Source organism: Conger conger, chromosome 2, assembly GCF_963514075.1.
Source record: "Conger conger chromosome 2, fConCon1.1, whole genome shotgun sequence".
Classification (NCBI taxonomy): Eukaryota; Metazoa; Chordata; class Actinopteri; order Anguilliformes; family Congridae; genus Conger; species Conger conger.
In genome coordinates this window covers 62,788,597-62,804,031 of record NC_083761.1, presented here as the reverse complement: position 1 = coordinate 62,804,031, position 15,435 = coordinate 62,788,597, and the positions used below count along the sequence as shown (strand labels likewise).

At 39.5% G+C, this 15,435-nt stretch overlaps 1 protein-coding gene across 1 annotated transcript; it reads right to left on the bottom strand.

The window, feature by feature from the left end:
* Positions 1 to 127: 127 nt before the first annotated feature.
* ccz1 (CCZ1 homolog, vacuolar protein trafficking and biogenesis associated) lies at positions 128 to 13,613 on the bottom strand. The gene is made up of 17 exons (XM_061233139.1): positions 13,471 to 13,613; positions 12,028 to 12,103; positions 11,814 to 11,910; positions 11,507 to 11,604; positions 10,143 to 10,236; positions 8,927 to 9,007; positions 8,481 to 8,528; positions 8,122 to 8,205; positions 6,957 to 7,132; positions 6,126 to 6,207; positions 5,385 to 5,446; positions 3,665 to 3,776; positions 3,274 to 3,307; positions 3,020 to 3,137; positions 1,721 to 1,879; positions 1,514 to 1,641; positions 128 to 661 (listed from the first exon to the last, which is right to left on the bottom strand). The coding sequence occupies exons 2-17, from the start codon at positions 12,039 to 12,041 to the stop codon at positions 606 to 608; spliced, it is 1,443 nt and encodes a 480-aa protein (XP_061089123.1). The 5' UTR covers positions 12,042 to 12,103; positions 13,471 to 13,613; the 3' UTR covers positions 128 to 605.
* Between the last annotated feature and the right edge of the window lie 1,822 nt (positions 13,614 to 15,435).

The window sequence follows — 15,435 nt, the reverse complement described above, 5'->3', positions numbered from 1 at the left end:
AAAAAACAAGAAACATGTTTTTTATTTCAGTGTGAGTGATTTCTTTCTGAATTTGAAAAAACTGTAAAATATAAACAACAATGATTGAATTTTAGTAGAAGAAACATGGTGACAAAGTCACACAAAGGAAAATGATAATACCGCAGTTTATTGAAGTCTGGGTTGTTTACAAACCAAACACTGTAGACATGATGGCATTCCAAAGAAATCGAACAGTTCAAGACAAAAACAAAGAAGTACAATGTGTGTGCATGTCCATGAAAATGCTCCAAACATCACTGTGGTCTTAAATTAAAGAAAAAGAAAGCAACCAAAAAACAAAACATTTTGAGAGTTGTAACTTGAGACATTTATATACAATTGAAAATAAAAGTGAAGTTTAATTTACAGTAAAATTCTGATATTACAGTTAATTACAAGGATGAAATACAATTTATTGGTTAATAAAAATCTAAAAAATTGCATGACGTGATTTTTTACAATGCAATTATTGCATTACAAATTATGCTGTTCTTGCCATCAGCATAGTCGCCAGTTCTTAAATAGTGTTGTAGAAACAGTTCATAGCTCTTTCAAGTCATCGCCTTCAATTCCAGTGTCCACTTTTAATCCAAGAAGAAAATATTATTGAATTGTGTTGCACAGAGTCTCTTCACTTCTTCTGTGAGGCAGAAAGAAACAACACACACTCAAGTTTGGCACTCCGATACTGTCCTCAAACAACACACACTCTGATACTGTCCTAATCAGCCATATGCCTGTATTGAATCAACATTTGTCCTTAACTTTGTAAATGAAAATAAATTCATATAGTTACACGTTTTCTTCACAAACAGCTTGACAAGTTTTAAGTCAACTTTAACTAGTTTCGTGATTGTTGAACTCAGCAAATGTATTTTAATTGTTAGTCAAGGCTTCTGACAAAATAAAACTGAATAGCAGCCACAGCTTTCCAAGAGTTAAGTGTATGGTGTTGAGAACTAAATTGGGATCAATCTCAAGTCAGATAAATTTAATCAATCATTCAAATCAATTTAAATGCATTTTATCACATAGGACATGAAATGGACCACATAATTGCAATTCAATTTGGACCTGCCCCAGCACTGCTATAGAGCCGTGTTGGGTAATTGGAAGATCTGGTGGCTGCAGGCGGAGGCCGCAGCCGAAACTGAAGCCTGGTGTAATTCCACAGGGTGGTGTTTCCCTCTAAATCATGTAGGACCAAGGGCCAGTGAAGGACACTGAACACAGCCCACTACAATAATGACATGCTAAGATGTCAACATGCGGGCTGAGAGGGGTCCCTTATGTTAGAAAGTCTCAACCTCAACCAAAACCTACATCATCCTTTACCACCTTACCCAGTTTTACAGAGTAGTTTCATTTGTGACCTAATGTAGAAGTGAAAGCATGAAAAAAGGTAGTTTGTTTTTAAATAACATGCCAGCAGTACTGTATGGAGAATGTTTATACAAATGCATTTTCCCTTTAATCTTTAATGCTGACTTACCGTTCACTTCGATCAAGTTGGCGTTCTTCTGATTCAAAATGACATACAGTTCCCGCTGGTCAGACTTTTTTCCAACAACCCAGTAATCCGTCATTGCCTTCACAATGATTTCCTCATCTTCATCAACCCTGTAGAGTGACACAGGGACATTAGTATAGTGCCTCAGCAGCTCACCATCGGACACGGGTCTCAGTCACAGGGCTTTACCGGGCGAAGTCGCAGTTGATGTCCCCCAGGATCTTCATGAGGTCGGGGTGCACGGAGGTCAGGGAGACGCTGGCCGTCTTGCGCATGTGGATGGTGCTCTTCTCCGCCAGGTTCATGTGGTTGAAGTAGATGAACTTAAACTGGGGCTCTTTCTCCGGCCTGTGTGCAGAGAGAAATGCCTTCTGTAGCATTTCATCCAGCCCTGTCATCTCAGGGTTCAGCCCACTTCGCTTATCAGACAGGGTCTTCTCGTTTGGAAAATGGCCCTGAAATCATCTGTACCAGCGCCTCTTTGCATATATGACGTGCACATATTGGGTACTGGGTGAATTGGAGGCATTAATTGTAAAGTGCATTATATTAAATGCAATCCATTTACCATTTATGCAATCACATCTTTGAAATGTACAGTACATTCATGTGTGCATTACATTTCTGTTCAAAATGATCTTCATTATAATCTCAAAATTCATTTTCCAATTCTGCTATTGTACACAGAAGCAGATTAAGTCTATTTTAAGCTTATAAGAGGGCAGTAGTACGTATTCCCAGTGACCTAATACAATTATAAACCAAAGGGGAGGTAGTGTGGAAATGAAAGTAACCTGTTGAACTTGTCCTGAGCAGGGCAGTCTACATTATGGATGAGCTCCTGACCCCAGTGAATGGTCACTGCCATTGTCGCAGTGAAGCGGTTGACATTTTTATGACAGGCATCCTGACGTACACTATCAAGTGACTTTCACATGGTGCGATCAAAGCGTGACATGCCAAGCAAATGCATTAAATCATCTCTTGTGGAAACCTATAGGTGATCTGGTCTGCCCGCCTCCTTCGGCTCCATCACATCAATGAGGATGGCACGTACATTAAATTTTCAGACAGACTTAATAAGTAAGGTGAGCCAGCTCTAAGTAGGAGCGTTAGTGACAATGAACCAAAGGCATCAATAATTGAGCCCCTGGAAGCAACCAGGAGATACCCTCTGAACTGCTGGGTCTGCAACTCTCTGCAGCTATAACGCAAATTTAATTTGCACAATCATTTTAGATGGCGTTACTCATTCAGATTATTCCTCGTGTTTTGGATTATACAGTACATGACCTTCAAATCCTTGTGGCTAGACCTTGGGTTGCTCCCTGCTAATCCACCGAAATCTGGCGCTGTTCGGAGCGCAGGCTCAATAGGTCACAGGTCTTGTTACTTTTGACATTAGTCTGTATGTGCAGAGATACGAGTGTGAAATCACTCTATGTTTCTTTGTGAAAGGCCGAGCGGGGTCACGGGATTAGCACTGACCCTGATATTCGGCGATTGATGTTGTACTGCTCACATATGTCGGAGGCCAGCAGGGTGAGCTGAGGGCCCACCAGGCTGTCCAGCTGTTCGCAGAACTCCCGGCTCAGCTCCACCGAGGCTGCGGAGGAGAAGAGGGTGAGTGGCGGGGGAAACGCGACACTGCTCAGCCCAAAAACAGACACGTCAATACTGCCCTCCCCGCTGCGCTCTCAAAACTGCCGAGAGCACAGCACCCTATTCAACAGGACACGTACCACTGATCATGAAACAAACCGCTGCACTCATCGCCTGAAAAGGAAAATAATATGGTTACTGTAAAACCCAGAGCCTGCTCCCACATACAGTCAACAATGCATTTTTTTTCCCCAAGCGTATTTGAAACTGTTTTCTTCTTAAAACACAGATTAACCCTTTCAGTTCCGAGAGTGCCATATGGCACTCAAGGATAACTACCGTAAAAAAACCATATTGCACTCAACCTTTTAAACCAATCAAAATGACATCTATGCTATTGTTTTGAGCCCCAATTAAAACCCTACTAAATTCTTAACTCTCAATTTTCTCAACCAAAGCCTATTGGAATTTAGGTAGAGCCACTTCACATTGGGTTTGGGACTGAAAGGGTTAAAGTAATATTTCATGTACCTTATAAACAATCAAGTGAAGTTCTTCATAGCTGTCCCCTGTGTTCACAAATATTCTTGGGAATCTGAATTTTGCTTCAGGATCTTTGAGGTTCGAGGGTCCTGTTAGAAATCTGTGAGAGGACAGAACATAATGATAATGATAACAATACTTGATGATTCTGCCTTTGCAGACAAATTTTGAGGGAAATTGTTTTTTAGTTTGATCGGGGGGGGGAGCAAAAGACCAGTGTTTTAGTGCCAAGACAATTGTTCATTGTGAGAAGTTATCTGACTACAGTCATGTGAAACTCATGCAATGGATTTAATACTTTGTGGAATTAATACTTATTTCCGGAATTGTAAAATGTTCCCTCTAGGGCAAGAAAAATGTAGTGACAGTATAGAAGCAATGAGCAGCACACCAAAAACAGACACGCTATTGTAACCAACTCCAATACCACTGCTAGTAGGGTCTGTTATAGTCCCACTTCCCTGTAGCATGTGCAGCAGATAACTCTTTTTGGCCATTCTTTCCTAAAGCATCATGTGCAACAGTTCACGTAGTCTCTGGCTTCATGACATTTATTTTGCTTCCAAACATGGAACTCATGAACTGTACCATACTCATACAAAGTGTTGAAGCTGAATCTTTTATTCAAAATATTTTGAGCTCACTGGTGAAAAGTATTGAGTACCAAATTCTGGCAATAGGGTCTGTGCTACAGTAACATTATAAAAGGATGTACTTAATAAAGTTATGAACAGTGGTTGCACGCAATTAAGTATATGCGACGTCTTCAAAGCACCTACTTGATATTGCGTGTAACCACTGTCCATCAGTGTATGTTTTTAGTGTAGAAACAGCACAGTGAAAAGGTGTATGTTTTTAGTGTAGCTAGAGATACAGCACAGTGGAAAGGTGTATGTTTTTAGTGTAGGTACAGAGATACAGCACAGTGGAAAGGTGTATGTTTTTAGTGTAGGTACAGAGATACAGCACAGTGGAAAGGCATGTACAGCATGCCGGTAATGAATTTGCATGTCAATGACTCCCTGCTCTGACGTCGGCCTCCCACCCCCCGGAAGATCAAGTGGATCACATGCCAAAAAAAAGTGTGGACACCCCTAAGAGGTTTCCTCTGCCCTACTGGTTCACATACAGTGGTTGTAGTTGACTTGGGAGTAATGGTGAATGTTTGCAGTCACCGCTCCTCCTGGACTCCTGCCCTTGGGCCTGACAATAATCCTGTTACTCTATCCTTGTGTATCGTCCTGGGAGTGAGCCTGGGTCTGCTGTGTCCAATTTCCTTCCTGTCGTAGGTCACTTCTGAGCCTTCTGCGGTCACCTCTCATTTGTAGAGTTACAAATGGGCTTCCCTGCCTACCCTCGTCTAATCAAGAATGTCAGGGGTCCTTCTTCAGTGTTCTTCAGAGGGAAACACACCTCTCTTAAATTAATCTGCAAAGCTCATTAATGCCAGTCAGGTTTCGACACACATCGATGGATCTGTGTTTAGAAAGCTTCCAGTGATTCAGGATCAGATGTTTTTTTTTTTTTTCCTGGGGCTTATCACTAGCAATTACCAAATAAATCAAAATGGCTTTCTTCATTTCATTTTTCATTTGCCCTGTTCGATTTGTGCCAGAGAAGCAGTGGTCGAATTGGATTTAGGATGCCATTGTGTGAGAGCCTTTTTACCAAAAGGGCAGCAGACCCATTTCAGAGAATGGTACCTTACCTCCCATAGTGTAAGAGATTCCCAGCTACCTCTGGCCTCAGCGGAGAATCTCTGCCTGCAAGCTGGCAGAAACAGGAGAACAGGAGTGTTAATACACCTTTCACAGCTGAGTAGGGAAGCCATACAGCAAAATACAGGAGAGCTAGCTAGCCTAACTCAGACAAAGTAATTTAAACACTCCATGCTTGAAACAGCCCAGACCTGAGCTAGCAATACCTAGGCTACAGGGCTCAGCTTACGCTTACTGACTGAGCCACCCCTGGGCCGGTCACAACCCACAAGCTGAAACATCAAGACCAAAAATGGGAGCCTTTTTGCATGTGGTATAGCAGTATAAGTGTTTAGTGTTAAGACAATTGTTCATTGTGAGAAGGAAATTTATCTGACTAGTCATGTGAAACTCATGCAATGGATTTTATACTTTGTGGAATTAATACTTATTTCCAGAATTGTAAAATGTTCCCTCTAGGGGAAGAAAAATGTAGTGACGGTATAGAAGTTAGCAATGAGCAGCACACCAAAAACAGACACGCTATTGTAACCAACTCCAATACCACTGTTATTAGGGTCTGTTATAGTCCCACTTCCCTGTAGCACATTTTTGGCCATTCTTTCCTAAAGCAAAGACAATCATGTGAAACAGTTCACGTAGTCTCTAAAATCGGAGGCTTTTTGCATTTGGTATAGTGGTATTAGTGTGTACACAGTGTAGCAGTAGTGTATCTAGTGTTTCTCTCACACCTCTGGTTCAGAATGCCTGGGAAACAAGGATGTGGTCAGGTACTTGTACAGAATCCGCATGTCCTCCTGTTCCAACCCACTCCTGAAATGGAAACAAAACATGTAAGACCAAGACCAACAGAAGTTCTAAAAACTCTTTAAAAATTTAACAAAACTATAAACATATAACTAATATATGTCCAGACAAAGCCAGGCAAAAACATATGCTATTAATAGGACTAAATCTTTGAGTGACTGAATTACATTGGGTAGTTCATCCACACTGTAGCTAAACAAACTGTGTGGTTTTATTGAGATTGTGTTTTTGCATCGCATGAGCCATATCGATTTGTCCTTTGAACAAAGCATAATCCTCAGAATTCATCTCATGCCACAGCGCTGGAACAAATCCTGCATTAGGAAGAATTACGTCTAGTGTGACAAAGGGAAACCCACCTCTCTCTTTCAATTATCAAAGAAATCAAAAACTAGATAGCATTTAAGCCTGTGTAATCACAACCAAGCAAAAAAGTAATGATATTGTGTTGAATAAGAAGCTTACACTGCTCCACGTGCCTGGAACCAAGCAGAATGTACTACGGCTACAAATACAGCAGTGCCAGAGCTTTGCAGACCTTCACAAACCAAGAGCAAGCCAGGCTGTGAGAAATCTTTCGGCATGCTTAAAAAGTAAAAAGTGCTCGTCAACTTAAGGAATATGAATGAAATATCAATGTAATATTGATGAATGTGATGTAAATACAATGTCTGCACTGTATTTCTTCTCGAAACACACTCATACGTGGGAGTTTTGTTGTCGCTGTGAGGCAGTGACAGTTGAAGTAACCGTACCAGATGAGCTGATCGTTGTAGAGGAACGCCGTGTACTTGATCAGCCGGAGACTCTCCTCCACTCTGTTGACGAAGGACTGGATCTTCAGGTAAGTCATCTTGTCCAAGGGGAAGAAGCTGATTCCGGCGAAAACATCCAGCAAGTCACAGGAATGAAGGTGCAGTGTCTGGAGATACTATGGAGACCAAAAGCACATTGACCCATGAATTTTCTTACTGGGTTCAAGGTTACAATATTTCTGCATTTATATATTTAAACATCCTTTCATCCCCAATTTCACTTCTTTAATCACAGTGCTCAATTACAATCTTCAGCCCGTTGTGAATAAGCAGACACTCTTACAGCCAGATGATACTGCATTTTTCTGTTACCCAGCAGTCTACTGGCTGAGCCGTGCAGCTATTGCCATGGAGGACTGCACTTCCTACATGGCTGGTACAGGCCACAGCAGGCCATCATACACAAAGGTCACTGAGGAAAAGTCAAACCACCCCTCTGCAATGCTAAGGCCAGTTATGTGTGGTAACTGAACTTCCAGCCACTAGCACGGTCAGGGTTCAATTCTGGACTGTGAAGTGCTTTAGCCAGACGTGCTACCTTGGGGGCCCCAAATTACATAACCTAAGCCATTCATTTTCTTCATAACATCAAGCTTTCAGCTGTAGTTGCAGAAGGGGAGAGGTTAGTGTGGCTACCGCACATATCCGTGTGCCCTGAGCACTTTCCTCTACATGTAAGGAACCACAGGTTTCCCTCAACTGGAAATGAATAATTCAGACCTGTAAGTAAGCAAATGTCTGAGAGAGAATGATTAATGCAGACACACCTGACACAGAGGGGAAACTGAAGCCACATGACAAATCACACACGTCTGCTGTGAACAGGTGAACAAGACATATATACCTGCCTTTTACCAAGTGCAGGTGTACAATTACACAGAAGACTGCTGTGCCTTTGTATGTTAAATAAGGAAACCTAGTCATCGCCCACCCTCTCCCACACCAATGAGCATTGTGTCTGGCATACTTAAGGTAACTGCTCAATTGCTGACACACAATGGGATTACATGGTCATTTATTTTTCAAGCTGTTGCAGATGTCTTCAGACAGAAGTCCACTCAGTCACATGACAGACGCAGTGATTTACAGCTGAAATCCGTCTTACCCTGTAGAAGAACTTTTCAAGTTTCTGAGTGAGCAGCTCCACTCCACCAGCCTCCATGGCCCTGCCAAAGGTCCCATTGAAGAGCTGAAAACAAGGGAGGGCGAAAACTTAAGCCACATTCACAGCCGCAGCTAAACACGGCTCATTTCAGCTTTTCAGAATTCAAAAAATATTCCTCTCATCACATGCCAAAGAACTGTACATTTAAAGAAGTAATTATTAACCACATTAAACAAGTTAAGTTCAGTACCAACTTCTGGTAATGAACCCAACAAACATTGTTAGCTTAGCGTGCAGGCCGTCAGCATTTCCTCTGTGTTGCCAGTAGTGCCAGGCAGTGTAAGATATTTGATTCTCACCTTGTACATACTATAGCACTGCTGTAATACTGCTCCATAAACAGTGTCCTGCAAAACATTACAGAGTAAGGCGATTATCTGCTGTAGAAACTTGCATCAACAGTCCTAGCAAAACCATGCTTTTACATGCAGATATAACAAAATAAATTTAATGATGGTTTTTAAATATCATAAGTTGCCCTGGCAGTTTGCATAGAGCCATGATTCTTACACTCCATTATCCATTTTTACAAAGGAAAATAATCTAAAAATGCAAACTCTGACTACTGAGACATTGCTAAGCAACCAATAACACGTCACATTAGTGTACTGTAAATGCACTTGAGGCAACAAATGGAAATACAAAGACATACACACGTATAATAAAACAAATGGAAATACAAAGATATACACACGTATAATAAAACAAATGGGTGTACACAAAGTGAATGAAAGAAATTACATACAAGAATTTCTTCTTCCTGATATTCTATAGTTGGCGGTTTCCCTTCCTTATTAGGTTTTTCTACCATTGGGTTTCGTACCACCTGCAGGGGGTTTGGTGAGGGAATTTAGAAATACATTTCACACATGTACAGCAGCAGTAAGGACATTTCCTATGTTGTCAAAGTATTGACAACTACATACAGATCAGTATGGCATGTTATCAGTGTCTATTTTCAAGAAAGACACACACAGTGACCAGTAAAGCAATTACAGACTTGATAAAAGATTAAAATGAACAGAATAGTTCCCCTGAAAGGTTGAGAGACCATGGACAGACATTCCTGCCCTCAGCATCCATCAGGAAATTTTACATTGACCCTGAGACAATAAAAAGGCACTTTTTCAGCCTTTGTTCTACTGAAAAAAAAAAAATCTAATTTTCAGTCAAATTGACCTTTTTCTGTTTACTGCTGCAAATCATCCCTCAATTTTCATACCACATTTTCAATGATTACGCCGAGTATGGTGAAATTAGTATAATTATGTACCATTTCTATTTTTGGAGTCGATTTTAGATGATGCATCATCATCCTATCACAAAACTTTGCAAACCTTTACTCCATACCCAGGAAAGTACTTTGAGCCAATTATTCTCTTGTTATATGCTTTAGGGGCTGGTACAGCATCACAAATCTCATTGTTAGATCCTGAAATTTCATCACTTTTCTTCACAAAAAATCAGAAATTTCTAGAAAAATGACTATCGGCTAGGGGTCATAAAGACAAATGGCTGAAAACAATTTAAAACATGTCTTATTTTGAATCTGAAAGAAATTTACAAGAATAGCATTCGTGTTCGCAAACTATTATACTACACGGTATGTGGTCAAAAGGACTTTTCATGTTTGAACAATGAATCATTTTAGGAAATGTGGTGCACAAAATGGTTTACCATTCCTTTGTGAATATTTTTTCTTGAGATAATATGGGAACCAAATGCTTCTCAGTTACTCTGATTGAAGTATGACGCACGTAACCCACAAAGGCAACTACGTTTATGGTTAATCAGAAAACTGTTAGATAAATGTTCATGCCATTTTTCATCTTGGTGCACATTCACACTTACAGGTATTTCTGTAACTACTGCATGTTCTTACTGATTAACTGAAAACATATTAAAAGTATATTGCAATGACAGCCATGAATCTCCACAAAATGTATGAATAAATAAAGCACCATGACTATCCAGAAGTTATCTTCTGGCTCGAAGAAAAATTGCCTGTTCTTCTGTGTATGCAGGGATTTGGCAGGCTTAGATGGACAGAAGGTTCTAGAAAATGGAAAAAGGAAGGTTAATGAATAATTAAATTACAGTACATTGCAAATTACCTATGACAGTACTTGTGAAAGAAAGTATGTTTCCAAAATATCAACGCTTTGCTCCTTTCTTACAGAAGTAAAACATGGCAGGGGTTTAAACAAATGGAAGTAAACTAAATGTTTTCAAAGTAATACTTTGTAATCACTTTTCAAGCGCCTTTGACGACTGCAATCTCCTCAATGCCTGAACCAAAGTTTGCCCCTATTTTGGCCTGAGCTTTTACATTACATTAATGGCATTTAGCAGATGCTCTTATCCAGAGCGACGGACAGTTGATTAAACAAGGCAGGAGACAATCCTCCCCTGGAGCAATGCAGGGTTAAGGGCCTTGCTCAAGGGCTGTGCAGATCTTATTGTGGCTACACCAGGGATGCAGTGCATGCTGGTTTTTGTGGTTTGCTTTCAATCACTAGCCAACTTAGGACTTGGAAACAAGATGTGCAAACTCTTTAGTTAATCTAAATTAAGTAGTCAAGCACAGGAAAACCAGTAGACACAGACTCCAGGATTTCAGTCTGAAATCTCTCCTTTACAGCACTAATAAACTGACATTTATTCAGCTAAAACGAGGCATCTCCCAATCTGATATTGCCCATCCACTGACCGATACATACCCAAGAATTCATATTAAAATTCTCTCTTAACAATTGGGAGTTGTGAATGTGAAGTTATGCCATTTGTACAGAAGCTATCAATTACTTTGCTCTTGATTACTCTATCAAGTTATAATAATCAAATAATCCCCAAAAAAAAAAATATATTTTGAAAAATGGAACAATTTATTGACAATGATCTCAACTCTGACAGACGTTCCAATCTCACAATCAATTTCTTAGATTGCCTTTTATTCTATTGTATCCCCCCCCCCTCCACCCCCATCCTTTCCCAATCATTTCCCCAAAGCGATCAGCAGCATAGGTTCATTAACACGCCTCTTTGGGGAAATGCTGTGGACCTTAAATTATAATAGAGATTAATCACCATGCCAAAATTCTAATTGATTATTTTCCGTAATATGTGAAAGAAACTGATTAGTTTGATTAATTGCAGCATCCCTAAATGCCATACATTTCAGCTTACAGTACGCCAAGACCCAATTATGAAATGGTAGTTCCTTCTTAATACCAAAGAAGGAACCAAACCAAAGTAATCATACCAAAGTTGTGTTTTGAAATTAATTCCATTCTAAATGTACAGAACAATTGTAAAATATGATTACCTGGTAAACTGTACAATGGCTTCACATAGACCAACATTGCGGATTTTTTCATTTTTCTCCACTTCACTAGGGTGGTAGAAGAGGATTTTCTTCTCCTCCTGTAAAAAGCACAGCAAGCAACAATGAAATCTTTATGGAAGAACTCTGTTGAAGCATAGGCCAAGAATTAAAACCCTGATCTGAACCCTTCCACAGAGCTTAAATGCATTATGGTTTACAAATTAAAGATAAATTACGATAAATTAAAGATAAATTATGTTCACTTGAAATGTTCGCAAAGAAAAGTGCAAGAGTAAAAGAGCCGTACCTCTCCTTCACGTGGTCCAAATTTGGGATTATAGATGAAAAAATTCAGCAAAGATGGTGTGTACTGTTTCTCTTGCATCCCTGCAGCCATTCTGGGACTACAAATTAAGAAAGCAGAAAGTTTAGAGATCCAAAAGTTAATCATTCTACTAAAATAATTATACATTGGGTGTTCTTCATACAAATTTCAAATGGCTGACCTGTTATAAGCTTACCTTATCATGAGCATTAGTGTACTTTTGTTCTGGAATTCTTTCCAATGGTGGTAAGCCTGGTGAGCATACCTTGGGCCTTTGAATGCAAAGAACAAACCAATTTAAAGGACAGAATTTCAATCTCATGTTTTACAAAGTGGAATTACAGTAAAGGAAACAGAAGCAATCAAATAATGACACTAAATTGGAACTCGATTACTAGTATTGAGTCCAACAATGTTTGTCACGTAAAAGTAACACCGTTAATCGTTTGGTAACTGTCAGTCACTGGCCACCATTTAACTCAGGTACGCATGTCAAATTAGGTGATTTTTTTTTTCACAGAACAGCCCTAGTTCCCCTTTGACCAAGGCCCTATTCTGAGTGAAATACCACGAGCATGCAGAATTGATAAAACTCGGATTTGGTTAGCGTTTCTCGTTTCAAATCATCTAAATTAAATTGCATACCGAGTTTGTTTTGTAATTCTTTAATAAAGAGAAACATATTTCAGATAGCCATGTGAGGAATTAATCAAGGAGTGAGCAATATGAGAACATGCGATGCATTTTTATCACTCCGAGGACACTCCATGCCAACACCTCCTGGAGCGGGCCTCCGCTGAAAAGGGGCGTTATCTAGAGAGCTCATTATTTTTGGTATCCACGTCGACGGATGCTGCTGGTGGGTCACCCAAATTATGGTGTATCAATGCACTCGTTGTTATTAGTGATCGTTAGTATTTAAAGACTAGCATCATAATCCAGCTAATTTTGGCTAATTCACAGCAAGTAAACGGTTAAGAACCAGTACTCAGCAGAAAACGCCGGCCTTAGAATGGATCTCAAGAACAGCAATCAAAATAGCAGGTGTTAGAGAAGAATCGACGCGCTGGATTTGTGTACTTTAGTGTCAGCGAAGTTAGCTGAATGAACCGAATTTCGTGCGTGAAAATAAAGCTAGCGTTATAAGAATTCCAACACTAACGTTTACCATTAAGTCGACTAAACTGTCAAAGCTCACGTCAACATACAATACAGTTAAGGACATAGTTGGCTAGTTAGGTCGTTCACCACTGCATTTAGCGAACATAGTAAAAGAGCTAGCCTACATAGCTAGCTAACGTTCGCTAGGAAGCTTAAGCCGGAAGTAAGGAGATTCAGGAGCATTGACTTGCATGTCATAGCAATATAAAGCATGCAATTGGAAAATATATGTTTTCAACCCATTTGATCTGGTAGCGACTGTACAAAAATGGATTAATGAGTTAGTTAAAGTGCCGTTAATTCCGGAAGCGAAAGCTAGCTAAACGAAGTAATATCGCTTCTGCCAGTCAGATTAGCCACATTAGCAAACTACTATTTCCCTTAGCACAAGCAGTGTGGTGGTGTTTTCTCAACACGAAGCTAGCTGTTCCAATACCACGATTAAAGCTGGGTACAACATTACAATAAATAAGCTTACCTTTTAACGCATATCAAGTAATCAAACCGGGTAGCTAGCGTCTTTTTAAAATAAGTAACGATAACTACCTAGCAAGTCAAGTGACAAAAACACATCCTTCCTGTTCTTATGACAGATGTCTGTGTTCCACAAGAGGAAATAGTCGTGTGGGACCAACATATCCCGATAACATGGTTCCTACACAGCAAAAATGTTTTATTTTGCTCCGAAAGGTTCATGCTCTAAAAGTTTTGGAAACACTTTTCTAATAAAGCCTATTTTATTTAAGTGTAAGAAAAACATACCAGTGAAGCGCAGGTCAATATAATCGAATCATTTATCACTGCAAAGCATAACAAGGTGGACATTATAAGCTAAAGATAGCTGTTACTCTTCATGTGATTAACAATATGCTGACGCAAGTGAACACTGGGAGAGAATTAACATATGTATGTAATATCTTTTCAAAACGATTAAAATGTATTAATTTCCTCTAAAAATCAATATAACAGGGTGGATATGTTATTCTCGACCCCATCAGTCAGGCATTCTAAAACATTGAAAAAGAGGTCAAATTAGTATGTAAGGCATGCTAAAGCAATATACATATGGTGGGAGTTTTGCAAGCAGAGTAAAATGTTCCATGTTCAAACAGCACTACACAGTTTATTTGAGTCCACTATGGCCAGGGTGGACTCATATAAACTCTGTTTGAGTTGAATTTGACTGTGTGTGCAACATGAATAAAGAGGAGAGACAGGTGCAGAGATGGGAAGTGGGAAACATGCATAAAGCCTGTGGTTTCAGGCCCATCTCTCTAATGGACTCAATGGAAACCTGAGCAGGAATACTTTGCCTCCAGGCATTGAGTGACCCATTGCATTGTAACTTTAACCTGCACTCTCTGTCACTTGCTTTGTGCCACCCAAATTTGCTTTAAATCTTTAACGCTGTTTATTCTCAAACCTATTGCTGAATTTGCAGCAATGTTTAGTCCATTATTGAATTATTGATTTTTCTGTCAGTCATTTTAGGATGATAATTTATTGTCTGTTTATTCATGTATTAATGCTGTATAATGTTAGGTTTGTGTGCCAGTGATAACCTCACATGTGCATTGTGTTAACTGAAAAAAAAAAGCCATGCCATAGCATATTTTTTTCAATGATTGATGGCTTCCCATTCAAGAACTTAAACAACTCTGACACAAATTCAGTCCCTTATGACATTAATTATACGTCACAAAATACCTGGAACTGGGGTGACATACAGACTGTGACAGTAACCAGGATGTGATTTAAAAATAAAAGTTTGTCACTCCCATGATATGGTAAATATTTATGAATAAAACATTTTGCAAGACTTAGTTTAAAACATAGACTATAAAACATATAGAGAAAGCATTTGTGATGTCACTAAGACATTTGAAGCTGTGGAAGTGCAGTTTTTGTGCCCTGCCATGTTGTTCAGATTGGAGCCAGAGACTGAAAAGGGGGACCCTGATATGGTCCTGGGGCTGGTTGTGCCGCACAACATAGTTAGAATGTAATCTTACTTATAAACTAAATATTTATGTGAACCATTGACCAGGAATAACAGCTTAATTAACAATTTTTCAACAGACCGATTTGTAAATATTGTAGAATTGCTTGAAACCTCATCTTTATAACCTGGTTGAAAATAATCTGGTTGAAAATATTCTTGTAAACCCCTTAGTTAGGCTCATGGTTCTCCATTTATAGCCTATTGGGAAATTGCGACTTTCGCTGGACAGGATGTCTTGTTGGTTGCTGCGGTTTCGGGGTATTGTCAATTCCATATCAGCTTACTGATTGGATCAATCAACATGGCTATGTTACTTATGTTGTACTAAGTGTTGTGTTAATATACGGTGTATATTGTAGAGAATGTAAATGTAAATGTAAATGTAAGTGTTGTGTTAAGAACCCATGGTGTGACCAAATTAAGTAGCTGCCTAGTTGTAAA